The sequence below is a fragment of the Ctenopharyngodon idella genome, chromosome 21 (genome assembly GCF_019924925.1).
Source record: "Ctenopharyngodon idella isolate HZGC_01 chromosome 21, HZGC01, whole genome shotgun sequence".
Taxonomy (NCBI): Eukaryota; Metazoa; Chordata; class Actinopteri; order Cypriniformes; family Xenocyprididae; genus Ctenopharyngodon; species Ctenopharyngodon idella.
Window position 1 is genome coordinate 22,473,701 of NC_067240.1, and position 27,050 is coordinate 22,500,750.

At 40.3% G+C, this 27,050-nt stretch overlaps 1 protein-coding gene across 4 annotated transcripts in view; it reads right to left on the reverse strand.

Annotated features, from left to right (window-relative positions):
- Window positions 1–22,225, reverse strand: part of nsd1b (nuclear receptor binding SET domain protein 1b) — a 43,361-nt gene extending 21,136 nt beyond the window's left edge. The window contains exons 1-15 of one of the 4 annotated variants that reach the window (XM_051878175.1): window positions 22,061–22,214; window positions 21,792–21,975; window positions 21,537–21,667; window positions 19,316–19,950; window positions 16,562–16,703; window positions 16,243–16,415; window positions 14,304–16,152; window positions 14,108–14,220; window positions 13,718–14,000; window positions 13,418–13,518; window positions 13,233–13,278; window positions 11,833–12,014; window positions 11,490–11,621; window positions 1,735–1,858; window positions 1,443–1,643 (exon numbers count right to left, since the gene is read on the reverse strand). In XM_051878175.1, coding sequence (XP_051734135.1) covers window positions 1,443–1,643; window positions 1,735–1,858; window positions 11,490–11,621; window positions 11,833–12,014; window positions 13,233–13,278; window positions 13,418–13,518; window positions 13,718–14,000; window positions 14,108–14,220; window positions 14,304–16,152; window positions 16,243–16,415; window positions 16,562–16,703; window positions 19,316–19,666 — 3,697 coding nt within the window. In that variant the 5' untranslated portion in view covers window positions 19,667–19,950; window positions 21,537–21,667; window positions 21,792–21,975; window positions 22,061–22,214. Of the gene's footprint in view, window positions 1–1,442; window positions 1,644–1,734; window positions 1,859–11,489; window positions 11,622–11,832; window positions 12,015–13,232; window positions 13,279–13,417; window positions 13,519–13,717; window positions 14,001–14,107; window positions 14,221–14,303; window positions 16,153–16,242; window positions 16,416–16,561; window positions 16,704–19,315; window positions 19,951–21,536; window positions 21,668–21,791; window positions 21,976–22,060 lie in introns of those variants that run through there. The other 3 variants (XM_051878176.1, XM_051878177.1, XM_051878179.1) reach the window with 3 other exon arrangements.
- Between the last annotated feature and the right edge of the window lie 4,825 nt (window positions 22,226–27,050).

Sequence of the window (27,050 nt, forward strand, 5' to 3'; positions counted from 1 at the left end):
CTCCCTGGTGTCATGTGACTTGTTAGTGTTACAAGGTCTCAGTTGTGTTAAATTTGGTGCTATCACTCTCACTATCTCATACTGGTCACTGGAAGTTCAACATTGCACCTCATGGCAAAGAACTCTCTGAGGATCTAAAAAAAGAATTGTTGCTCTACATAAAGATGGCGTAGGCTATAAGAAGATTGCCAAGACCCTGAAACTGAGCTGCAGCACGGTGGCCAAGACCATACAGCAGTTTAACAGGACAGGACACTCAGAACAGGCCTCGCCATGGTCGACCAACGAAGTTGAGTGCACGTGCTCAGCGTCATATCCAGATGTTGTGTTTGGGAAATAGACGTATGAGTGCTGCCAGCATTGCTGCAGAGGTTGAAGGAGTGGGGGGTCAGCCTATCAGTGCTCAGACCATACGCCGCACACTGCATCAAATTGGTCTGCATGGCTGTTGTCCCAGAAGCCTCTTCTAAAGATGATGCACAAGAAAGCCTGCAAACAGTTTGCTGAAGACAAGCAGACTAAGGACATGGATTACTGGAACCATGTCCTGTGGTCTGATGAGACCAAGATAAACTTATTTGGTTCAGATGGTGTCAAGCGTGTGTGGCGGCAACCAGGTGAGGAGTACAAAGTGTGTCTTGCTTACAGTCAAGCATGGTGGTGGGAGTGTCGTGGTCTGGGGCTGCATGAGTGCTGCTGGCACTGGGGAGCTACAGTTCATTGAGGGAACCATGAATGCCAACATGTACTGTGACATACTGAAGCAGAGCATGATCCCCTCCCTTCGGAGACTGGGCCGCAGGGCCGTATTCCAACATGATAACGACCCCAAACACACCTCCAAGACGACTGCTGCCTTGCTAAAGTATGTCTCCAGACCTAAACCCTATTGAGCATCTATGGGGCATCCTCAAACGGAAGGTGGAGGAGCACAAGGTCTCTAACATCCACCAGCTCTGTGATGTCATCATGGAGGAGTGGAAGAAGACTCCAGTGGCAACCTGTGAAGCTCTGGTGAACTCCATGCCCAAGAGGGTTAAGGCAGTGCTGGAAAATAATGGTGGCCACACAGAATATTGACACTTTGGGCCCAATTTGGGCATTTTCACTTAGGGGTGTACTCACTTTTGTGGCCAGCGGTTTAGACATTAGTGGCTGTGTGTTGAGTTATTTTGAGGGGACAGCAAATTTACACTGTTATACAAGCTGTACACTCACTACTTTACATTGTAGCAAAGTGTCATTTCTTCAGTGTTGTCACATGAAAAGATACAATAAAATATTTAGAAAAATGTGAGGGGTGTACTCACTTCTGTGAGATACCGTATACAGATATTGCTGTTCCCAGGTGGAATTGTTGGTGTTTTTTAGGGCAGTGTGAACAGGCTTTCATTATGTAGAATCACCTGATCTAGCACCTAACTGCTCTAAGCACAACAAACCTTTAGATACGGATGGATTGGTAGGGTTTGTGATGAAACAAGACAGGCAGACGTGTAGAGGGCAACGAAAGGCCCGGTTCAGAGGTACAGTGGGTGCATGGCTGGCAGCGCACTCCCCATGGTAGAACTTCCCACATCCAGGAAGCATACAGCGCCTGACGTCCTCACCCAAGCTCTTACAAGCAAAGCATGAGTGTATACCTATTCAAATGGTCACAAAACCAGCTGTCAAAAGCTGTAAAATTACTTTAAGACAAATTGTTGGTGTGTAAATTATGGAGCAGGCACTCACCAGACGTGCACTCCTGACATAAAAATTTTCCTGTGGGAAGCTCGTTCAGACCAGTGCATTGTGGGTGGAATGCCCCACAGCATTGCCCTTCGCACAGAAGGAGATCTCCCTGTTTTTCACACGCCTTCAGAAACAGCAGAGGAGGAGGTCATTGAGGTATTTTATAATATACCATATAGTTATTGACTACTAGTTTAGTGAACTAATATTTTAAATGATAAATTTCAATTAGCTAAAACATCCTAAGGTCAATCACTCTTTGGAAACATCTTAGTCTTAAATATAGTTATAATTTTTAACAAAATATAATATAATTTTTTGTCATTTGACACTGTCATTTGTTTATTATTAACGTTAGCATAAAAATTAAAAATTTATTTTTTAAATGCATCCATGCATTTTGATCTTCGTTTTTGATCTTATGGTGAAACAACAGACTTTTGTCAGGTGACGTTTGCAATCAACAACCAATGGATAAAACCAAGTTCTTTTTAATAATCTGTTTCTCCCAGAAATACAGTACATCAAAATAAGGTGAAGAAAAAAAAAAGATATGTCCTACTTTTGTTCAATTGTGACTTAAAAATACAGGTTATTGTGAATATTTATTGTGATAATTCATTTTTCATTTATTTTTGTTTTTACTAGTATCAGTAATTTTTAGCCAGTGTTGGTAAATACTCTAAAAAAGTAATTATTTAGCTACTATTTATATCTTCAACAGTGTATGTTATTAGATAGATATTATATGTACTAATTACTCTCTCTAAAATGTATTGCATGACTTATTACTAATTAATCCCAAATCAACCTCGACCAGTTGAACAATACAAGGATAGATATGAAACTGCTCTTTTTGTTCTTTTAAATAAATTATATAAAATTCCATAAATTATTTTTGAACTGACCAGAGAGAAGGTTACATTAAAACATTTTAACATTAGATGTTAAATCCACTGTTGTTTTATATAAAATTGTTCCATAGTCTTTACCAGGGGTTCCCAAACACATTCCTGGAGCCTCCCCAACACTGCATGTTTTCCATGTCTCCTTAATCAAACACACCTGATTCAGATCTTCAGCTCATTAGTCGAGACTCCAAGAAAGGGGTGTCCAATCCTGCTCCTGGAGAGTTTAGCTCCAACCCCAAATAAACACACCTGAACCAGCTAATCAAGGTTTTTAGGCATGCAGGAAACTTCCAGGCAGGTGTGTTGAGGTAAGTTGGAGCTAAACTCGGCAGGACAGTGGCCCTTCAGGACCGAGTTTGGACACCCCTGCTCCAAGACCTGAAATGGGTGTGTCAGATAAAGGAGACATGCAAAATGTGCAGTGCTGGTGAGGGTCCAGAATGTGTTTGGGAACCCTTGCTCTATACAGTATTTAATGCAATTACATCAGAACTGTAATTAAATTTCTAAATAATTAGGAATAATCCCTTACTTTACTATTTTAAGGGAAAAGTAATTAAACTACTAGGGATACACCGAAATTTCTGCATCAAAAAATTATTAAAATTAGTTTTGGCCGAAACAGAAAAATAGTCGAAGATACAGTTGTGGTCAGAATTATTGGCACCCTTGGTAAATATGATCAAAGATGACTATAAAAATAAATCTGCATTGTTTATTCTTTTGATCTTTAATTAAAAAAAATGAGCAAAAATCTAACCTTACATTGAAGGAAAAGAATTGAAAGTGGGGGGAAAATCACATTATGAAATAAATGTTCCCTTTCGAAAGGGAACTATGCACTGCGTTTAAACGCATATGGGGGACGTCATCACGTGAACCGGTGTCTGAAAGCAATTACCAAATTTCAACAATCCTCTTGGCTGGCGACAGCCTATGACGTCATTAAGACGTGACCCGGAAGTATAAAAGGAGCGCCTAGAGAAGCAGTCAGTATCTCTTCGTCTTCAGGGACTGTTTTTGTCTGATTGTGATTACATCGAATCCGGTAAGAGTTTACTATGTCTGACAAACGTTTCAGGAAGTGTGTGGATCCGTGTCCCAGGTTTCTGACACCCGGTGATACACACAATCTGTGCGTTTTCTGTCTGGGGGAGGAGCACGCACAGACAGTACTTGAGGGCGCTGTCTGTGTGAATTGTGAGCATCTACCTATTAGGATGCTCCGCTCTCGTCTGGCCCTCTTCTCAAGAGAAGAGGGGCCGGCATCTGTGCCTAGTGGTTCTGGCCCCACCCGTGCTGAGGCAGAGCGGCGGCTGAAATCATGGGGCTCTCAGGTGGAGCTCGCTGAGGAATTTGAGAGAGGTGTAAATCTCTCTCAACCCTCAGTGGCTGACGAGGATGAGTTGCTGGATGATGATGATGTCCTCTCGTTGACATCATCAGATCCAGCAGCGAGTGCTCTTCTAGCATCAAGCCCAAGAGAGCAGGAGATGGCTATTGAAGAGGAAGCAGGTGAGCCTGCTGAGACTTCAAAGCCTCCCTGCCCTGCGTATGCGGAGCTGCTTGAAGTTATGGAGCGCGCTTCTGGCAGGCTGCAGCTGCCTTGGGAGCGTGTTAAGAAAGGGACCGCACGCAGACGGTTTGAAGAGCGGTTCCTTTCTGGCCATAACACAGCAGCCCCGTGAGCCTTCCATTCCTTCCTGATCTGCATGTTGAGATCGAGAGGGCATGGAAGAACCCATACTCGGCTCGTATTCACCGCCATAAGCGGGCAAATTTCGCTGATGTTGAGGGATTGAGCCAGCATGGGTATGTGTCGATGCCCCCTATTGACTAGACGTTTGCGAACTATCTCGTCCTTCAGAGCCTCTTAAAGTGACTTCTCACTTGAATGGCAGGGCATACACGGCAGCAGGTCAGGCTGGTGCGGCCTTACACACCATGGCGGTGTTACAGGCCTACCAGGCTGATCTGCTGAAGGATCTGGATCAGGGGCAGGGTCTGTCTCCTGAGGCGGTAGAAGAGCTGCGCTGCACCATGGATCTGGCTCTCCGGGCCACTAAGCAAACCACTGCCTCGATTGGTAGATTGATTGCAGCAATGGTGGCCACGGAGAGACACCTGCGGCTGAACCTGGCTGACATCGGGGAGAAAGAAAAGGGCTTTCTTCTCGATGCACCGGTTTCGCCCTCTGAACTTTTCTGAAAGTTCAGAGAAGCAAAGGCGCGCTCGGCAGCGTTTAAGACCTGCATACCACTCAGATTTGATCCTGGGTCCAGACAGACAGGAGGTCCTGGCCCGTCCTGATTCGAGGATCGGAGACAGGGCCAGAAGTCCAGTGTAGCCTCTCGGGCACCTCCTCCTCCTCGGAGCAGGTCCCAGAGAAGGCGGGACTCCAGGAAGAAGAAGCAGGATCTGAGGGAGGTGATCAATCACAGACGCCAGCAGCGTCAGTGATTGATTTCCTCTCCGTGAGGGTAGTTCACTTCTACCCTCTCCTCTCTTCTTTCACCTCCTGAGTAATGGTATATTTTTTGAAACACGCCCAGGCGCTTCTTACAGTTAGGCTGAGGGCTGGGCCCATGATGAATATTTTCTGATGGCTCGCCTTCTGGCTTGATAGTGAAGAGGCTCTTTTAGGCTTAAAAGAACCTTAGATTCCATCCCTTTCATGATGAGGATTCGGTCTTCGAGCTGCAGGAAGGTGAGCTTGGTCTATATTTATGTTATAAAATATGTTGACCTTAAGTTTTCTGTATAGTTTTTTTCCTGGGCATGTAAATGGAAAAAAAGAAAGGGGAATTTAGGGCTCTGAAGTTCCAGTAGGTTGGCTAGAACGATTTATTTCTGGTGTTGGCAAACAAAATGGCCGCCTTATAGCCACCATTGGTAGAGTAGCTTCTCCTCTGGTCATAGCTAGAGATGTTTCGAGATTAGCACTCTTTACTTCAGATAGATCTATGTTTAGCGTCGGCCTTCGGGGCCGCCTGACATTGTTTGGCTTGGGTTGAGCTTTGCTCCTCTGAGCTCCTATTTTAGAGAGTTATTTTCAGAGTAGCCTCCTCTCTAGTATGAGTTTAGAGGCTGAGTTTAAGCCCCAGGCAGATCTATGCTTATGTGTGGCCCTATAGGCTCACAGCTATAGCTGGCCTAGGCTAGAACTAGGGTTCAGGTGATATATTAAAGCATTTCACCCTTTTTATTACTTCCCTTGTCAAGTTGTGTAGTTTTCCTAGTTCTGGCCTCCTCTTATCAGAGTTGTCAGACCAAGGCCCTTTACCCCTTTGGTGTAGGTGCAAGATAGATAGCAGCTAAGGTAGCAGGCTATGGCTAGTCTCCCTGGTGCCGTTGTCTCAGGTGGTAGGCCCCTTATCATTATGTGGATAAGAGAATGCTAGTGTTGCGTAAACCCCACTTTTTCTAGAATTTTCATTCATACTGTGTTTTGTCTTTTCCCCTGAACCCCTTGAATTAACATTCAAGCTTGAGTGTAACGGTGTTAGCTTTGATCTAGCTCCCGTTCCCTAGGGTTCAGTACAGATGTAAGAACTTCTGGTTTGGTGAAAAGCATTCATTCTTGAGTTTCAGGATGGTATGAATGAAAAGTAAAGCATTGTTTTATGCTTTAAGTTCTAGTTTTGCCCTACACAGTGTGAGCTGTAACTCTATTGCTGCCACAGGTTAACACCTGTTTCTGTAGTAGCAGGCTTGGTTTGGCCTCCTTCAGAGCATGGTGACTAATTTGTACTCTCCTTGCTTTAAGACTAAATGTGTTTTTACTGAGTACATGACCTGCTGGAATGCATAGCTCAGGTTGAGTTTGTTTAGGGAACCTCACTATTCAGTTTGGTTCTTTTATAGCTCCCTTAGAGTTTGAACACTGCCACAAGAGTTGATTGCGTTGTTTGGAGCTGAAGGCTTTGATCTAAGTCTTCTTCTGAGCACAATAGCTTGTTGTGTCACAAGTTTTGTTGGTAGATGTTTGGTCAGAGTTTTGCTCACTTAGAACTAGCACTGCCACAGGTTTATGCCCGTGTTTATTTGAAGTAGTAGGCTGGTTTGGGCCTCCTTCAGAGCATGGCAGCATATATTCTTTGTACTCCCCTACTACAGGGTTAAGAGTGGCCTTAACCCTGTACTGAGTACATTGTCTGTTGGAATGTGTAGATTTAAGCTCAGGTTGAGTTAAACTAGGTAACCTCACTTGATTGTTTGGTTCTCAGATTAGGCTCCCTTAGAGCTTAAAAAAATACCACTAGCTGACGCCACATGCCTTTCTGGAGTCGCAGGCCCCATTTGGGCCTCCCCTAGGAACATGATGGCGCAGGTTTGTGATAGTTTAATATTGACACTGCCACTGGCTGACGCCCATGCCTTCTGGAGTAGTAGAAGTCTTTCGGTGGCATGTGAGTTTTTGTACTCCTCTTGCTTTAAAAGTTTTAAGTTTTTTACTGAGTAAAAGACTTAAAACCACTGCCTGTTGGAATTTGTTGATTAGAATTAAGCTCAGGTTGAGCTAATAGTTAACCTCACTGGAAAGTTTGGTTCTATATATGGCTCCCTTAGCGCTTAGATACTGCCACTAGAGCTGGCGCCACGTGTCTTTCTGAGTTGTAGGCCTCGGTTGGGCCTCCTTCTAGAACATGATGGCATAGGTTTGTACTCCTCTTGCTTAAAGAGTAAAAGGTGTTTTTACTGAGTACATTGCCAGGTGGTATGGTGGCTCAGGTTGAGTTAAACTAGTTAACCTCACTAGAGAAGTTTGGTTATCATATTTGGCTCCCTTAGAGCTTAGAACACTGCCATGAGCTGACGCCATGTGTCTGGAAGTCGTAGGCCCTCTTTTGGGCCTCCTGCAGGGCGTGATGCCGTATGTTGTACTCCTCTTGCTTTAAAGAGTAAAAAGTGTTTTTACTGAGTACACTGCTCGTCAGATTGTGTTAGGTAGACTATTATGTGGGCACTCTACAGTCTTGTCTGCTGGTTTAACTCCGTTACATTTTGAATGAGTTCCATGTTTGTGGGTTTTTGCTTATCAGCAAGCAAGCTGTTCTAGGTGTGTTCCCTTCAAGCAGATTAAGCAGATTGAGCATGTAGCTTCACATGTTGGCCTTAGCAAGGCTTAGCAAGGCTGCTGTGATGTATTCTTCACATTGTAGAATTTGCGTCATGTTGCAGGCCCCTTCCTGAGCCTCCATGATTTTGTGCCTACAGTACGGTTTATCTGTTAGGTTGAGCTCTGTACTCCCCTCGTTGAGGGTTGTCCCGCATAGTACTTAGCTCCCTAAGCTGGTCAGTGGTTGAAGGCCTCCCTGAGGCCTCCCTATTGAGGATCAGCCCCCAGGCTGGTAATGTACTCCCCTTTCTGGGTTCCTTTAGAGTGCACAGCCTCCTCAGTGCAAATAATCAGGCGCTGAGTAGATCCTAGGATTGAGCAGAGTGTCACTCCCCTCATTGGTAAGGGTAAAGAGCGCTGAGTCCTGCTCTCCAGGATGCCCCTCTGAGTTGGTTACTGCCTCTTTGCAGTCACTCTTACTGGATATCTTCTCTGAAGAATGTGATTTGAGACTCTGTGATCAGACAGGTTGTTGGCCAAGACTAGGTTGCTGATTAGACCAGGTCGGCCTCCCTGGTGGCATTCAGGGTTGACTCTGTTCCCCTGACAAAAGACTGGCTAGGGTTCCCTCGGGCCCCCTGGCTACATTCCCTTAGAGGTACCCTCTTTTCTTCGAAAAGTAAGTTGGTCCCAGAAGCCTTTGAGCGGCCTTGGTAGGCCTTCTGCGGAAGGCCTCTTTGAGGCTCATAGCTTGGGCTGTTGGCCATTGGGAATGCTGTCACTGATAGCCTATGTATGACCCGTAGGGGGAGTGGTTCTGGCATTTCAGTTGAAGCTGCTAGTTCTGACGTTTGTCTAGCCATTTTCTGGCATGCACTTCTTTCACGCATGGCGGCGTGGGTATATCGTTCCCCATATGCGTTCAAACGCAGTGTAGAGTTCCCTTTCGAAAGGGAACGTCTCAGGTTACGTATGTAACCATGGTTCCCTGAGAACAGGGAACGAGACACTGCGTTACCTGCCATGCATCGGGGCTGCCTGCTGAATTCCCTTCAGATGATAAGGTACTGACTGCTTCTCTAGGCGCTCCTTTTATACTTCCAGGTCGCGTCTTAATGACGTCATAGGCTGTCGCCGGCCAATAGGATTGGTGAGATTTGATAATTGCTTTCAGACACCGGTTCACGTGATGACGTTCCCCATATGCGTTTAAACGCAGTGTCTCGTTCCCTGTTCTCAGGGAGCCGTGGTTACATACGTAACCTGAGACGTTTTTCTCCAAACACATTGGCCACAATTATTGGCACCCCTAGAATTTTTTATGAATAAAATATCTCTGAAGTATATTCATTCATATTTACATTTTTTTTTAGCACACCAGGGTAATTATGAACATGAAATTGTCCAGCCATGACTTCCTGTTCCACAGGAGTATAAACATGAGGAAACACAAAGGCCAAATTCCCGTAATCATTCATTACAATGAGTAAAACCAAAGAATATAGTTCTGAGGTGCAGCAAAAGATTGTTGAGCTTCACAAAATAGAAAATGGCTGTAAGAAAATAGCTAAAGCATTGAAAATCCCCATTTCCACTATCAGGGCAATAATTAAGAAGTTCCAATGAACTAAAGATGTTACAAATCTGCCTGGAAGAGGTCATGTGTCTAAATCGTCCTAATGCACAGTAAGGAGGAGAGTTTGGTTGGCCAAAGACTCTCCAAGGATCACAGCTGGAGAATTGCAGAGATTAGTTGAGTCTTGAGTTTCAGAAAGCCTAAAAAAAATTATCAAACAGCACCTACATCCCCACAAGTTGTTCGGGAGGGTTTCAAGAAAAATCCTCTGCTCTCATCCAGAAAAAATCTCCAGCACATTCAGTTGTCAGACAAGACTGGAACTTCAAATGGGACTGGCTTCTATGGCTAGATGAAACTAAAAAAAAGAGCTTTTTGGCAGCAAACCCACCAGATGGGTTTGGTGCACACATGGATAAAAAGTACCCCATGCCCACGGTTAAATATACTGCTGGATCTTTAATGTTGTGGGCCTGTTTTTCTGCTGGAGGTCCTGGACATCTTGTTCAGATACATGGTATCATGGATTCTATCAAATACCAACAGATAAAAAATCAAAACCTGACCGCTTCTGCTACAAATCCAATAATGGGCCGTGGTTGGATCTTCCATCAGGACAATGATTCAAAACAAACCAACACAAAAATGTGTCACTGAGCACAAAATGAAGCTTCTGCCATGGCCATCCCAGTCCCCCGACCTGAACCCTAAAGAAAATGAGTGGAGTGAACTGAAGAGAAGAAGCACCAACATAGAGCTGGGAATCTGAAGGATCTGTAGAGATTCTGTATGAAGGAATGGTCTCTGATCTTTTGTCAGGTGTTCTCCAAACTCATCAGGCATTATAGGTAAAGAGCTGTTATCTTGGCAAAAGGAGTATTGAATAAAAGGGTGCCAAAAATTGTGGCCAGCGTGTTTTGGAGAAAAACATTTATTTCATAATGTGATTTTCCCCCCACTTTCAATTCTTTTCCTTCAATGAAAGGTTATATTTTTGCTATTTTATGAATTAAAGATCAAAAGGATAAACAATGCACATTTATTTTTAGTCATCTTTGATCATATTTACCAAGGGTGGCAATAATTCTGACCACAACTGTATATGCTGCCCCGCAGTGTTCGTTGTTTGGGTTTAGCCGATATCACTGCACCGTGTGATGTTCCACTCAATATTCCGCTCTATCCACGTGTGCTCCTCTCAGTTGCTTACGGGTCATGCGAACGCTCCACTCATGTACCACTCACTCTTACCGGAAAAGCAAAGTCCGCTCAAATAACGTGCCAACGTATATTTCTATGTAGTAGTATACTTGTTTCTGTTTGCAATAGCCCTACTGTGCTGTAACATGGTGTGGTATAGCTGGGCTGGACAACGCTGGTAAAATGATGCTACCCTCTCTTTCACTTATCTTATCTGCTCACATGCTCTGATAATAATAGCTTTGTAGGACTATACATAATTTGGATAATTTGGATCTGATTCTGTTGCATATAACTGAATAAAGAATAATATATTTAATAATATTAGTTTGTTACTTTTAATAAAAGTGTGGTTCTTTTATTTTATTGGCTTGTGTTTTTAAATTCAGAATCATTCATTTAAAAAAAAAAAGCTAATTTAAAATAAGAAATAAATAATTTAATTAACCGAAAAAACATTTTCGGTTTAGGCCCAGAATTTTTATTTTGGTCCATCCCTATAAATTACAGTAATTAATTACTTAGTACTGCATTACAACCAACACTGTTGTTAGCCAGGATAAAGGTCCATTTACACCAAGGACGGTAATTATAACGATAACTGTAACTAAAAAGTAATTTGCTGGTTTAGTAATTGTTTTAAGTTTTTGTTAATTGTAGGTTGATTTCATTATATATGTGTTGATAGGTCAATTGTGTTCACTGAATCGCCCAAGACAAAAATTGTCCAAAGGGAGACAATAAAGGCTAAATAATAAATAGTGATAATAAAAGTTCACACCACAGCTATAACAATAATAGCATAGAGGAACAGTATCACTGGATCATTTTTAGAGTGATTTGTTGAACAGTGAATGATAAAAAACATTGAGAATCAGAATTCAGTCAGAATTCACCTGACTTTAAAGAGCTTGAGTATTTAACACAGTAGACAAAATAACTGTTGTCCGTTGGTGTGGACACTAATATAGTTATCATTCTTGGTGTAAACGGGCCTCAACACACCTACCTGACACACATTTTCCACGAGTAAGATGCTGCCACCTTTCTCCTCTGAGAGTCTTTTATTATCCGAAAGTCCTTCCTCAGATCGTGATTTTTCTTCTCTTTCAGAACACAAGCCATAACTAGATTCAAACATCTGAATGAAATGTCAGATATTCAGGTTATTTAATTAAGTGGGCATTTGGAAAGATTGATTTAAATTGTTTTCATTGAATTCTTTGGATATTGGTACTTTCTAGTAATGCATTTGACTGATTGGCTAATTAGAAGCAGTTGTATAGGTGTACCCAATAAAGTGGCAATTAAGAAATAATAAAAGACTATTTTCAAGAGTTCATTTTACTGACCTCTGAACTTGAGCATCTGAGAGCATCTGAGCCATCCTCAGCTGATTCTGGGTTAACTGTATGAGGCATTGCGGGGGCAACTTTTATCTCCAGCTCTGTGCTTTTTAGTATTGGGTCAGTTGGTGTGTCGATGGACTCAGAAGACAGCTTGTTCTTACTTTTTGATGATTGTTGTCCTATCCCTTCAATTATAATACAATTAAAGATTGTAAAACAGAAGACAACTAAGGCACCAAATAAACTTGCTGCATAGATTAAATTACTGTTTATAAAAAAATAACAAAGTTATTTGTGCAGCATATGTCAGTTCTTCTAGCAGCTCAACAAAAGAACTGTTTTACATTTCCAAAATATTATTGGAGATTTAGGCTTCTTCAGATTTCTGTTATTAAAAACCCAGAATTTAATATCAATTGTGAAAATTTACTGATCACGGTCACTATGATGGTCACTAATAAGAGGCTGACTATTGAACTGATTTGAACCTGAGGCATCATATAAATTTGCCTGTTATTAAGTTTGAATAATGTCAAATAACATGCTTAAAACATAATTTAGATTAACTAGATTAGATTGTTGTTGAAAATATATAAAATATAATGGACATACATCTTTTAGTACATCATTAAATGACCTGGGGTGCATTTTCCAAAAGCATTGTTAGCCCACCATGGTAGCAAGTTCCGTCGTTATCAGCATAGTTCAACAAGTCGGTGCTTCCCAAAACTATAGTTCCAACGAACATTTGCAAATAGCATCACAAAGTTGTGTGGTTGGAATGACAGCTCTCAACCAGTGGTTAGTTTCTTTGCAAGACATGTGAACTTAATAAATCTTTATCTTGAGCAAAATAAGCAAGCTGACATTCAGTACAATCTATATCTTTTATTTCGAATATATACAAATGTCATTTACATATTTTAGTTTGTCAAAAGTTTTATAGCGCCATTTTTGAAGAGTGCGCATGTGCGTATATGCCTATGAATATATCTGGGAATTAAGCAAAATAACTGAGAAAAATGAGAATTAGTCCTCAGTTAACATGTCTGTAGTTTATAGCAAAAAATCTAGCATTAATTTGATTTCAAACGGATTCATTAAAATAAGTTATTTTTACCACCTGCGTGGCATCAACCAACATGGTTAAATGACAAATTTGTGACAGTACGGTTTCGGGAAACAGTCGTGACTAGCTAGTTGATTTCTTCAACGATGCATCGTGCTATGGTAGTTAAGCAGTTACATTGTTGTACGGGAAATGTACCCCAGGGCTGCATGTTCAGAAAATGTGGCCCTTGAATTGTCTCTGACTGTTGGCTATGTCCCTAAAATAAACAAGTCGTCCAAAATATTAACTTTATGATTTTAATAAAATAACAGAGTTTTGAAAGCAGTCAAACCTGATCTTGTAGATTGTCCAGATGAGCAAATCTTCTGTGACTTCACCTGTGAATGATAATGCTATTAGCCCAATTTTCCTTTGTTCTGATGTCCCTTAGACTAAAGACACAATAAGTATGGTTTATGATAACGATTCTTTATTTAGTTATCTATCAAAGTGAACTTTTTTAAATAGTAATAGTACCTTTCTTTTAGGGATGAGAATTGGTTCAGCTTCAATGGAGCTTTCTAGAATCTTTTTGGTGGGTTTCCGTTGTCTCTTTGTGCTTAAACACACACCATTACCTATTCAAAATTGTGAACAATCATTTCTTTTTGACTGTTATTTTTGTTCTGATAAAAAGTACTGAATATAGTGAGCCCTAAAACAATCAATAAAATAAAACATAGTAAAAAGTGATTCTGACACTAGGTCTTCATATGACCATTGCATATGCTTGCTGAATTTCTTCATAATTATGTAAACCTTCAAAAAGGTACTCACCAATGGCTAAAGCATTTTGTCTTTGAAGCTGCTCCCTATGGCAAATTTCAGCACATGGTGATGGGATTGTTTCTGGAGGTGGAGTTAGTGTGTCAACAGACAACACTTGACTCTCTTGACATGGCGTGGTATTTATTGAAGGAGTGCTCCGAGATAGGTCTTCTGGAGGAGGAGTCTGTAATTCTGGCAGGGGCCTCGACATAACTTGTTCTGTTACCTGAGGATTCTGTATACTTTCGCCAGATGTTTTCTCAACTGGGCCACTGCAGTTGTGGTTTTCAACCTATTCATAAGTTTAAAAAAATTGTCAGAATGCTAAAGCGAATTACAGAATACAAGAAAATTTGCATATGCAACTTGAACATGATTAGCTAGCGTAAATTGAGCTACCTTATTAAACGACTCAGGTTTTTTTTTTGCTTTCTTCTTAGTAGAAAACAATTGATCGTATTCTTCTGTCCATTCTATGAGTCTTTTGCTAGGTTTTCTAATACGTTTACATTCTGTGAAAAGCACAAACATTTTTGAGCCAAGACTTCACACAATCCTTAGATGATATTAGCAGTGATTACATTGTCTACCTTACCTGTAGGGGTGTCATTTTTTTGACAGTTGGCTTGAGAATTTTCTGATGCATTGATGACTGTTGCCTTCTCGGGCACAAAAGAGCAAGACTTATTTGTGCCACCTACCAAAATGTCACAATTTTCTGAGGGCAATCTTTCTGTTTCTGGAATACAACTACCTTCATCTGCATGTAACGCTTTGTTACTGACTTGGTCAAACTTCTGCCAACGCTTTTTGGGCACATTAGCTGAGAACTTGGTCTCTGGTTCCTCTGAGGGCAGGTGATGCTCAGATATTAGTTTGTCAAAGGAATCTTTGGAGTGGATGTTTGCTGTGACCTCAGTGGTTTTCTTTTTTGAACTCATTTTTTTACTAAGTCTTTGAGCATTTTTTGAAACTGTAGAGTTTAACTGATTTTCTGGGATAATATCTGTCCCAGACTTCAGCTTCATCTTCTTCTGTTTGGATGTGATTTTGCCCAGCTGATATTTTTGTGTAGCTACTGTGTTTACTGTTGTCAGATCATCCTTCACGTTCGGAATCAGTGATGGCTCCTCTTTAATAAGTTCATTTTTGGGTAACGGTTCTATTACCAATGCTGTTCCGTCTTTTTCCCGGCTATCGTGTATATCCTTCAGCATCATTAGGAATGTGCTAAACTTGTAGTTTGCATCAGGATGAAACAACAGAGGCTGGCCACTGTGTTCATTTGCTAGTGATTTGAAAGTTATTTCTTTCATGTTCTCCATATCTTCCATATTTAGGTGCAAATTTGGTGTAGAACTAGAAGATAAATTAGAAACATGACTCTCTTGTTTGAATTTGGATGAATGAAAGGCAACAGGTGCTTGAGATATCAAAGAAGCTTCATCTTCAGATTTGACTAAATGTTCATTGTCTTTACAACTCAGAGGATTAGACAACAGCTGGGTGCATGTGCTAATGTTTGAGTCCTCTTTCAGATCACTGCTTGCTGTAGTTGGCATCTTCTGTGAAGGGCCATTGTTGTCTACATCTGTTGTTTCAGGTAATGTAAAGTCAGAAGAAGATACACAATTCTCTATATCAACATTTGAGGTTGACTCTTGGTTTACCAGTTGTTTCTTCATCCACTCTGCCTCCTCCATCGCCTTCAGTGCTCTCGTCATCAGGCGACTACTTGCCGGAAGGCACTTCACTCTCCTACCGAGAGCTTTCCTGGCTTCGGTAGATAGATTTTCAAGTCCGGTGATGTGATTGTCCTTGGATTTCATGCTTGCTGAATCTGGCATCTTAATTTTACAAGATACCTTCCCGAAGGAACAATTCACCGATTTAATTCCAGCACGACCAAGTCCCCCATTGACTTGACCTTTCCCTGTTTTACTGAACCAAAGGCCACCCTGTTTCTCCACATTCTTTTTTATTTCTTTGTCATTTGTAATGGGAAGCTGACTTGGGGTTAAGTTTGATTGTTCAATATTTGATATTCGCTCAGAGCTTTTGGGACATCTGCGGATCTGTGGTACTGAATCAATGTCAGAGTAGGGACTGTCCAACCCTTCCATAATTTTATCCTTCTCGTAATGAAATTCCTCAGATGTTTTTAAATGTGTTGATGACTTTCTTTGTTTCTTTTTGTTTTTAGACCCCTGATTTTGTTGCAAGGTGTTCAGGTGGTCTTTTTGTGTAACTGTTCCATTGCTCAGAAGACTAATGTTGGGTAATTCCACTGGTACAGACACTTTGTTTTCTGTGTTATTTGTGGTTCCTTCAGAGATTGTTTTGGAGAAGTCTGAGCATGGAGTGGTGACCCTTGGCTTCTCCAGGAGAAGTGCTTCTGCTTCAACCACACTAGCTCTCCAAGAGTTCAGAAAACGCTTGGGTATCTGCAAAGTAACCCAAGAGTAACAATTTCACAAGGGTTTTAAAAAGGTGTCACAATATCCATTTAACTGAAAGGATGTTTCAGAAATTACAGAGTGTCTGGCGTTTTCATCTTGTTGGCGTCCACTTCCCCTCACAAAAGGGAGATTGTTAAACTGATATCCACCCACAAATATATGAGTAGATCGCTCAGGAACCCATGCTTGTTCTTCAGGTTCCCCAAATGTCTTGAGGAAATACTGACGATTGGTCCTATCTGGTGGCTCTGAAACACAATCACACAAAGCAATTCAAGGAAGGACAATACACATTTTTGTGGGTGGATTATGTGGTAAAAAGCAACTGAAAAGTTATGAATCTAGTTTATTAAGTTAGGCATCCACAGTATGGCTTCTGTGGTTGTGTACTTACCTTTAATTCTGTGGTAAACTCCCTCAACTGGGTGAACAGTCACCTGACATGGCCACCATGGTCTACGGTTGAATTTAGCCCATATAACTTCACCCTCCAAATATTTCACTGGTGGTAATGCCTTTGTTTTCATTTTTTTTGTCTGCTGGTGGACATCATATATAAATTAGGTTATTTTAACGTATTGTTAAAATGGTTTCAAAACATGGTAAACATTTAAAACATGAAAAATGTTTTAAAATGGTTTCAGTATCAACTACAAAAAAAAAAATGGTTTCAGTATCAACTACAAAAAAATGGTGACCAGGAGGAGACATGGTTCGGTTCACTTTGTCGTGGCCATGAGATATTAATTAGTGGGAACGTCACAGCATGTTGAGGCCACAACATATTAACTTGTGGGAACGTGATAAAATGTTGTGGCCATGAGATCATTTTGTCGAGGTAACGACATCATTATGGCCCTGTTTACACCTGCTATTAAAGGGTTAGTTCACCCAAAAATGAAATATCTGTCATTAAGTACTCACCCTCATGTCGTCCCAAACCCGCAAGACCTTTGTTTGTCTTCGGAACACAAATTAAGATATTTTTGATGAAATCCGAGGGTATCTGATCCACACATAGGCAGCAATGACATTGCACCTTTTAAGGTCCAGAAAGGTACTAAAGACATCGTTAAAACCGGCGAAGTGACTACAGTGACTTCAACCTTAATATTATGAAGCGACGAGAATACTTTTTGTGAATACTTCTTGCCGGTTTTAACAATGTCTTTAGTACCTTTCTGGACCTCAAAAGGTGCAGTGTCATTGCTGCCTATGTGTGGATCAGATACCCTTGAATTTCATCAAAAATATTTTCATTTTTGTTCCAAAGACTAACGAAGGGACGACATGGGGTGAGTACTTAATGACAGAAATGTAATTTTTGGGTGAACAAAACCTTTAAGATACGTTTTGGTCAATCAGATCACAAGTGGACAATGCTAAATACAGGTGTAAATGGGATCTAAAATATTTTGAGCTTGTCCACTTGTGACCACTTCCAGAGGTAGTCGAAAAGACATTCGACCGGATTTCTTTCAGACATATTAACTCGTGGGAACGTGATAAAATGTTGTGGCCATGAGATAATTTTGTTGAGGGTCTAAAACTTTTTGAGCTTGTAAAATTCTGACCAGTTCCAGAGGTAGTCGAAAACACATTCGACCAGATTGCTTTCGTAATGTAGACGCTCATGTGGTCAAATATGTTCGAACAGCCACAAAAGACCACCTACTCTCCACCTACTGACCTAGTGCATAAACATTATGGGAAGCACGCTATCCAGATGGGATTTAAACTCTGTTGGCCGAAGACCCAAGTTTGGTTTGAAGATGAAAAACGTAACAAGCACAATGTTCTCACCATTCCTGATTTCTAACACGCACTCACCGCGTTTGGTGTGGTCTTGCAGCTATCAGAGCAGAAACGAAAGCTGATGCTCTCCGTATATTTTTCCGTCGTCGTGCGCATTCATATGTAAATTGTGTGAGCTTATTTTGTCCATTAGATCGAAAGTTCTGAAAAAACCCATACATTTACCCGGCCATAGATCCTCCCCTCGAAGAAAACAGGACAGAAGTGGTTGAAAGTTGAAAGTGGACAAAAGAGACGGATTAAAACACCAAGTGCCAGTTGCATACTGCTAAGACTAGTCTTAAAAGTTAGTCATCAATTTTTTTTCTTTAAGAATGTTCATAACTGTTTTAAGTCAATTACATGATAAAAACGTAGATTGGTCTAAGACTTGTAAGACTTGTAAGACTTACTGCTCCTAGACTAATCGCTAGTTGGTCATACTAGTACTTAACACACATAATGGCTGTTTATGCAGCTGGAAGCAGGTGTAAATGGGTATCTGTCTGCCTCGTCTACTTGTGATCCAATTGACCAAAACGCATCTTAATACCAGGTATATTTCGTGGCCACATGATGTGAAGTCATGGCCTCAAGATCCTATGTTGAGGGAACAATATATTTCATGGCTATGACTTTTTATGTTGAGGGAACGACATCCTTTTCTTGTGGTCAAAAATTTATTGTGTCAACAAGCCTGCATAACCATAGCAACCTGGGATTATCAGAAGTAATAAATATTTTATTTTGAATTAAAAATGACAAAAAAAGTGTGGAACTACAATGTGATTATATTATATTATATTATATTATATATTTGTTAAAAGAATATGTAAGAACATAATATAAGAAAACATTTTTTTAAACACTAATTACATGTTTATAATTATATCTATTTACTAATGTAGTCTATTAATTACTAGCTGAAATAAATAAATATTATAACCTAATATGTTAAATTCCTGTAAAGTAAACTTCCCATATAATTCCCGTATGTGTGCCTACAGAAATAGAGTCATATACTAGGTAGCCTATATCTAGACATTGCGCGGATATCAGAAATGGATATCATTTCTATTAGTAATATAGCCTAATAGGCCTATAATAAGCTATAATATAATATATGATTCATTTAATGTTTTAGCATACATTTTATGAGCATATTTTTATAAATTATATTATCAAATATTAAATTATTGATAATTATACATTTATTTAGAACTTAAATTACGCATATTGATATGTTCCTCATTTTAAAAGCTATAGCAGAACAGTTGATTGGTGTATGAAGAGATATCTAATAATGTTGGTAGTGGTTTGATGGTGGGGATGGAGGAACAGAACCAGAACTTGCCATTATAATCCCGGCAGGCCTGCTTACAAGAGAAGAAAGCCCACAATCACTTTTAGACTTGTCTTCAAAGACGACTTCTTGCCCCAAGGATGAGCTAGCCTTTGAAATTTTGCTTCTAGGCTTGACATCCAATTTTGTCTTTGAATTTGTATTTGTTGTATGATCTCTCGTTGAGCCACACGAGGATCTTTCCAGCCGAGACAATGTCTCTGGATCCATAACTTCATCCTCGTCCTCATCTTCAAACAGAATTGAATCAAAGTGCAGTCCATTTGCAAATGGACTGGATGAGTCCAGACTAAAATCAGGGCTAGGTGGGGACGTGCAGCTGTCAGTCAGAGCTGCATCCATTTTGAGACAGATGTGTCAATAAGTCAGTCTGGCTACCACACACCAATCTGAGTTCATCGTGCACACATAGTTCCATAAGCCTTGTGGGTCCCTGTCAGGCAAAGGCAGGTCCTGATCCCAAAGGCTCAGATCTCCAAGGCTTCTCTAGTGATGATAAGTGAGTAAACTATGGCTCTTAAGCTTTTAACCCACGGACACATGAGACAGGAATGGCCAGGGTCAAAGCCAAGTGTCTCTCTGTCGATGGGTGATGTTTTCCATGTACCATCAAGCAGATCCAGCACCTGTGGACAGGTACGGCAATGTGTTGAATTACTGAAAGTAAGCACATGTGACCGAATCATAACAGCTCTACTACATTATCTGAAAAACAAATTTGTATATACATATAAGCATTCACTTCATCATCACTTCCTCTGTATGTGCAAAACTCTTGAAATGAAATAATAATAAATTGTGCTTCCTATAAATTAAAAATCTATTATATAATTTGTGCTTGTGTGTGAATTCTCTAAAACATGTTATCAAAAAGTTATAAAGAGTAGTAATAGTAAAGCAAAGCTGCCAACAAGTGCCCAGCACTGAAATTTTGCACAACTTTGACCTAAATTTGCATCACATCTTCATCTAAACCTTTTAACTACATAAAAAGAATGATATATGTTATATGTTTATATAATTACATATTGTCACTTATTTATTAAGCCACATCCACTGTTTGGTTTTCTCCAACTGTAATGGTTCACTGACACCAAAAAGCTCTATTTTGGGCCTATCTGTACACAAAACATTCTTCCATAAGTCTTCTGGCTCATTCAAATTTTAGACAGGCAGTAATGTTCTTTTTGGAGAAGCAGTAACATCCTCCTTGCTGCCCTGTCTCTCTAGCTGATGGTGAACTCACAAACACTAACCTGAAGATCTGTAGATGTTACTCTGAGGTTTTTTGTGACCTCCTTGAATATTATATGTCCTGCTTTTGGAGGAATTTTTGTAGATGATCATTTCTTGATAAACTAAGAGAATCTATTTGTATTCTCTATAGAAAATGTTTTGTAACCTTTTTCAGCCTAGTAAGCATCAACAACTTTTTCAGAGGTTCTCAGAAATCTCTTTTGACCAGAGACCCAGGTGTATGTTCATTCCGTAATATGGGGCTGTCAAACTCACTTTTGATTTTTATCCTATAAAATCCATTTAAAACACCTGCTCCAATTATCCCTATTATTATGAACTATTGAATTATTATGATCTGGTACTCGTAGGCGTAACTTTCTCCAAAAAGGATATTTACAACTGCATCATTTCGCTCAATAGCCTAAATAAATTAATACAAATATTTGTGAATCATTTATTTATGTGGATTCTCTTTATTTAAGTATAGAGCTTTGTTTACAATGTAGTGGAATTTTATGATTAAATTAAGAAAAATCTTAAGCGTTTACAAAGTTTCTAGAGCGACTGTACGTTTGGAACAGATTATTTACGTACTGCTTATAGTGCTTACTATTCCGAGTAGGGGAAGTATGGTATGTCATTTCGAACATACTCCATAACACAGGAACGCAGGAATGATAGCGGGCGCACACAACAGAGCGATGAGTGAACTCTGACTGACACAATTCACATAAAGAAGTAGGCTATAATATGATGACATACAGTAATGCCATACATGTAAATCTGGCAGCGCTGGGCTCGTTGTCACGCGTTCTAATCTCATTAATATTTATAAGCTATTATTTTAATAATACCTCTCTCCCGAACAAACATCAGAACGAGTTCACAGAGTTACACCGGTCTTCTACTTAATATTTCGTTATTTTAAAACATATAAAATGTGATGCCTAAGGAAACACCGATGGAATCTTACCATTTAAATGTTGGCCAGTGTTATTCATATTGAAAACTCCTCGTTTGTGCGCGTGAAATGACCTTTTTTCCCAAATTGTGAAAGTGGATCAAGAAAATCCCAGCCGCAGCTGCAGTAGTAGGCCAGAGAACCTGAGAACACATTCATGCTATCATCACTCTACCCCTTCAATATAAAAACACATCAAACACATGCATTATAACACTCACACAGAGAGGAACCTTTCCAGTGCGCGATGTCTGAGTCACAACGTACCTCTGGGTTACGATGCGGACGTTGTACTTTTCATTTTCAATGATTATGGTTTCCTTGCTGTCGACCTGCCCCTGGTTCTGTTTCAAGCCCGTGACTGTATGTGTCTATGAACAGCAGCCAATCGGCACGGCAACCCAACCCCTTGTGAGAGGAGCTCTCCTCAACTCCGGTGCTTCACTTTATCCTAAAACACAATTATGCATTTTTAAACGCTCAAATGTACGTTTAATCGAACATTAGGCGTCCTTTTAATCTTTTTCCCCACTCACTTGCAAGAAACTGTGCTTTTATAACGGACATGTCTACCCTTAAGTGATATTTTCCTTTAAGTGGTATAAAATCCTATTCTGAAATAAACAAAAATTTAACACAAACATTCGGAACCGTATGAAAATACGCGATTCTATTCAAGTTCAGCGCTCTTGATCATTCAAGATGGAGTCTGCTGTGTGCTGGCACAGGCCACAAAGTGTTAAATTTCGATTTGAAGTAAGGCTTTTATACATTCAAGAAGTTGTGACTCGTCTTTCAACGAGGCTTTTTTTTACATTAGAGTTGATAAAAATGACTGCGCGTGAAGACACGTGCGTTCAGCAATGCTGCGTTACAATGACACATTTATATAGATATAGTACTAGTATAGGCTACTAAGAGGATTTTGTGTAATAAACAGCCTAAATATCGCAGGCAACGCTGCACAACGCACTTCTCCGTTTCATTCAGTCACATCTCTAACATATGGAAATGACATCAAAACTGTGTTGATCCTAATGATATTTGGACGTGTAAATATATCAACAGCGCATTTGTTTTGGTCTGCCGTTTGTTTTATTTATTTATTTATTTTTGTCTGAGGAGAGAGAAAATGGAGGAGTCCGACACCATCTCAACGATTGTGGCCGAGTTTAATGTCATGTGAATGTGACACTGGAGCGCTTTGATACGAGGAGCATACAGCTTTAGATCCCGTTTCAATAAGTGACAGCGATAAACGTAACCTGCATGTAACTGCTTAGCAACACGTCTATTCCAAATCCTGCACAACTAAAACCTATAGGCTACTGTAATAGTCCCGTGCGATATATTTTAAGGGGATGGCGTGTTTGGTGCTTGGGAAACGCTATCATGTCGACTGACGACGTCGTTAAAGATGTTTTTCGCTGGCACCTAGAAAAATGAAATTTGCGAAAGATGTCAAAATTGGTGTTGAGCTGAGAGAGAAAGTGTTTCAGCGCTGTCTGTGGGCCTGCTGCTTTCCGCTTCGCCTGAACAGCGCCGCACCTGGCAGAAAATACACCCGAGTTACAGCAGTAAAGTTTCCCAACCTCACTTATAACCGATTTATACTCGTAATAGTCTATCTCCAGTCTATTTCTCAGTCAAATATGGCAGGCTGTCCGTTTTCAACACACAATGACATCTGAAATGTTGCAAACGAAATTAAATATTGATTAACAAAATTTGTGTACAAAAGAACTTTGAGACAAACCTACAGTAAAACGTAGGCTATCCCTTTTCAATTTCAGTCACTTTGGCGTCTTATAATATCTACATATAACATTCATAACATAACATTGTAACATTCAGCTATAAAATTAGTAGTGGCCTGTACATCTTATACTTGCAGTTTTTGTTTATGAGCATTTTACAAATTAATCTCCATTGTGACTGGAGAAATATTGTTCTCCACATTTGTCAACTTGACACTTGGCACATGACAACAAAAACCAAGTTAAGTTTTGTCATGCAGAAAAAGCCAAATGGGGGGGGATTAATAGGCCCATTAACACATTTATGTATTAATGGGCCTATTAATACACAAATGTGCTTTTACATTAACATTATATTACTATTTTGCTTATATTGTTCTTTTTGGATGATATAATTTTTCTCATGCCTAAAGCGCATGCTGTTCTTTCTTACGCCCCCTGGTGGTAAGTCATCTCTGTCTTGACCTATTACCCTTCAACAATCGTTCAGCAGAGCATTTGTCTTTTGGTGATTAGATTGCAGGACTCAGTTTGTAGACTCAGTGGACAAAATAAAATAAAACTTTTTCCTGGATATTTCACTTTGATGCATATGAAGTTTAATCATTTTCCTCTGACATACACAAGAAAAAGTTAATCAGAGAACCGATTTTAATATGAAATCAGTGTCATAAGATTAATTTTAAGAAAGCAGAATTATTAAACAAAGCAATATTTTGTTAGATGTAAGTTTTATACTTTAATTGAAGGTCTATACTTGTACTTGACATTTAACAAACCAACAAATGTAATAACAAATATTACTGGCAGAGGGCAGCACAACTCAACAAAAGAATTTAAGAATCCTGCTGCCCTGGGCCCTGTCCCAAATGGTACACTTGATGTGGATTTGCATTCGCTCATGCATGTCTCCTTTTGCTAAGTCTGGACTGCAGCAGACTACTTCCCAACAGTCTATGTGGCATTGTCACCACATATATTTAGTGGCATTTAGGACAGGGCCATGGAGTGTCGTCATGTTGATGAGTAGAGGCTATCCTGCGTGTTACGCTATAGCGGTAAGCAGCTGATCTGCTGAAGGTGTCTGGTTGTACCCATCTCCCAAAAAGAATTCCGGAGGCCCGTATGTCTGAGTCTGTGTGTAGAAGTCTTTTCCTGTTGTTTGAGATTCCACTGTCCACCCCCGTTGTTTTCCTCCTTAACCTCTGAGCCCTGCCATCCCAGCTGACAGCTGTCTTCATTTGTGACAGCTCTCTCCTGCTTTCTGTCTCTCTCACTGCGTTCCTTCTTTTCCACATCTTCTCTTACTCAACTTTTTAAACAGCCCAGTGTCTTGAATGATAGCATGAATTGGCAAGTAAAACCATGAGTGGTTGAGAAGCATTTAAAGAAATAAACGAGTCACTCAGAGTTTTATTGTACGTCCTGTATAAACAAAGACTGTAGATTTACAGCACAAAGACTTACAAAAACTAAATGCACAGCAAACTCCTCACTTCTTGGCCGAGGAACGTAAATTATATAAATAGTATAACAACCTTTCAAGTTTAGGCTTGTAATTTGACTTCATGTGGATGAGAAAATTATATTTTGCATGCTACACTTGATCCAACTGACTGTGACAAATGACGTCTTAAGCTCTTCATGAGTAGGGTTACGTCCTGTCTTGTCTTGGGTTATGATTTAGAGTGATCTTCAAACTGTTGCATGTGTGGACTCAAATTCAGGCAGAGAGTCTCTCCACTAGATGGAGTCAATCGCTCTTTCATAGACGAAGTACCTGGAGGCCACACTACAATGATTATTCTGGAGTGAATACTGTTACTTATAAAAATATAAACGGTGATCATATATTGATGTTTATTTATAGAATTTGTTTAATTTTCTTGCAGTTTTCTTACAGGGAGTTCCCACTTTTTTTGACCCTTCACTAAGGTCCACCTTTCCTGCTCACTGTTGCTGTCTAGCTTTACAAGACATCCAAAAGGAATAAACAGGAGATTTCCATGAAGAGGTCATTTTTGGTAAAATATGCTCGTAAAGTGGTAAAATTATTAGATATTTTTTGTATATGGCCTAGAATGAATTACCGTGATTTTTCCTCCCAAACCAGTTAAGCATGAACCCCACCCAAAGGCCGATTTCATTGGTCAACTTAATCACACAGTCACGTGTCAATAAAGGTTCAGATTTTATTGGATCGGATCTCCATAAACAGTTAGACTATCATCAGGATGTGTTACCAACATTATACTGAAGTTAAGTGTAGGGTGTTAGGGTTAGGGGTTAGTATTTGTTTCAGTGTTGTGTAGACAGTCAGCACTGTGATTGGCATGGCCTATGAAATCTTTACAATTAGCTGCAGGATTAGGTTTAAATTTTTCTTTAAAATTATTCCATATTGTGACTAAAAACCTCAGGGACTATAAATCAAAATCAATGCAAATGCTTCTTACACTCAACTGAAAATGAAAATTCTCAGTAGAAAGAAATTGTAACATTAGTTACAGTCTTATTTTATATAATAATGTATGATTTATTTAAAGATTTGTAGAAGGACAAATACCACTGTACTCTCTGTCACTTTAATAAGTGCCATAGCAACAACGTTTTACCATATTTTTGCCATCAAATTGTGTTTAAAACAATTAAATTGCAGAGATCCTCCATAGACTTACATTAGAAATAAGCAAAATCTTGGCAGATGGCAACAGTTGCCAAGGTAGAGTTGATCAGAAATGTTTTCAAGGCAAGCCTTAGTAAAGGCTTATTTTTAGTAGCAAAATCTCTACTTTTATCTTATCAGTTTATGTTAAACCATATTGTTCATACTGTTTAAACATACTGTTCATTCATTCAACACTTAGCAGAGCTGATATGATTGTAAGCCACAGAGAAATAAAAACATAACTGTTCTTGACTGCATCTCGCTCGCACTAAAGTGCTCTTCTGTTCTCATCACCCAAGCACTCATCCGTCAATAAAACAGCCTGTTGCTGAATGCCAAGCAAGGCACAAAACCTCAGAACTGTCCTGATGAACCAACTCCCGCTTCCTGTCATGGGAGACCATTAAAAAAAAATGTCATTTCAATTACCCCTATTCTGTGCTATCCAGAGCCCAGGTCTTTCATTACGGACACTGACTTGCGCACATGCACACACATAAAAAATGTGGTGAAAAGAAGAGGAAGTCTTGAGGACTTTCAAAGCACCATTGGCGGGGAAAGCCTCTTGTGCCTGGAGAATGGGAGCAAGATGAATAACACACACAGGGAAACAGCCGCCCGACACAAAGTGGACTGGAGTAGTCCATTCTAGTTGGGCGAGAGGGTCGACTTCTTGAGGGAGCAGGGGGTGCCGGGGGAACCCGGGGGTCCTCAGGAGCCCAGGACCTGCTCTTAATGAGAAATTCCTGGGGATTTGGAGGGGCGCAGAGGTCTTCATTTTCTCACTGCGCCCACAGGCTCCTGGAAATGGGAGGTGTGGGCTCCTTTTGAGAATCTGTGGGGCAAAGGAGGGGAGCGCTATTGAAATGAGGATTGGGGGGGGGGGGGGGGGGGGGGGGGGGGGGTGTAGGTATGTGGTGAGATTATGTATATGAGCTTGGGGCTCACATGCGGGCCGCCACCTCTCTGAGCATGCAGGGCTTTTTGAGAAGGTGGAGGTGTCCCTCTGAGAGCTAATTCTCAGATTGTCTAATTAAAAGAATGAGCACGAAAGATGGGGGAACCTCATGCGCAGCTGGTCCGCCAGGAGCTCTGCAAAGA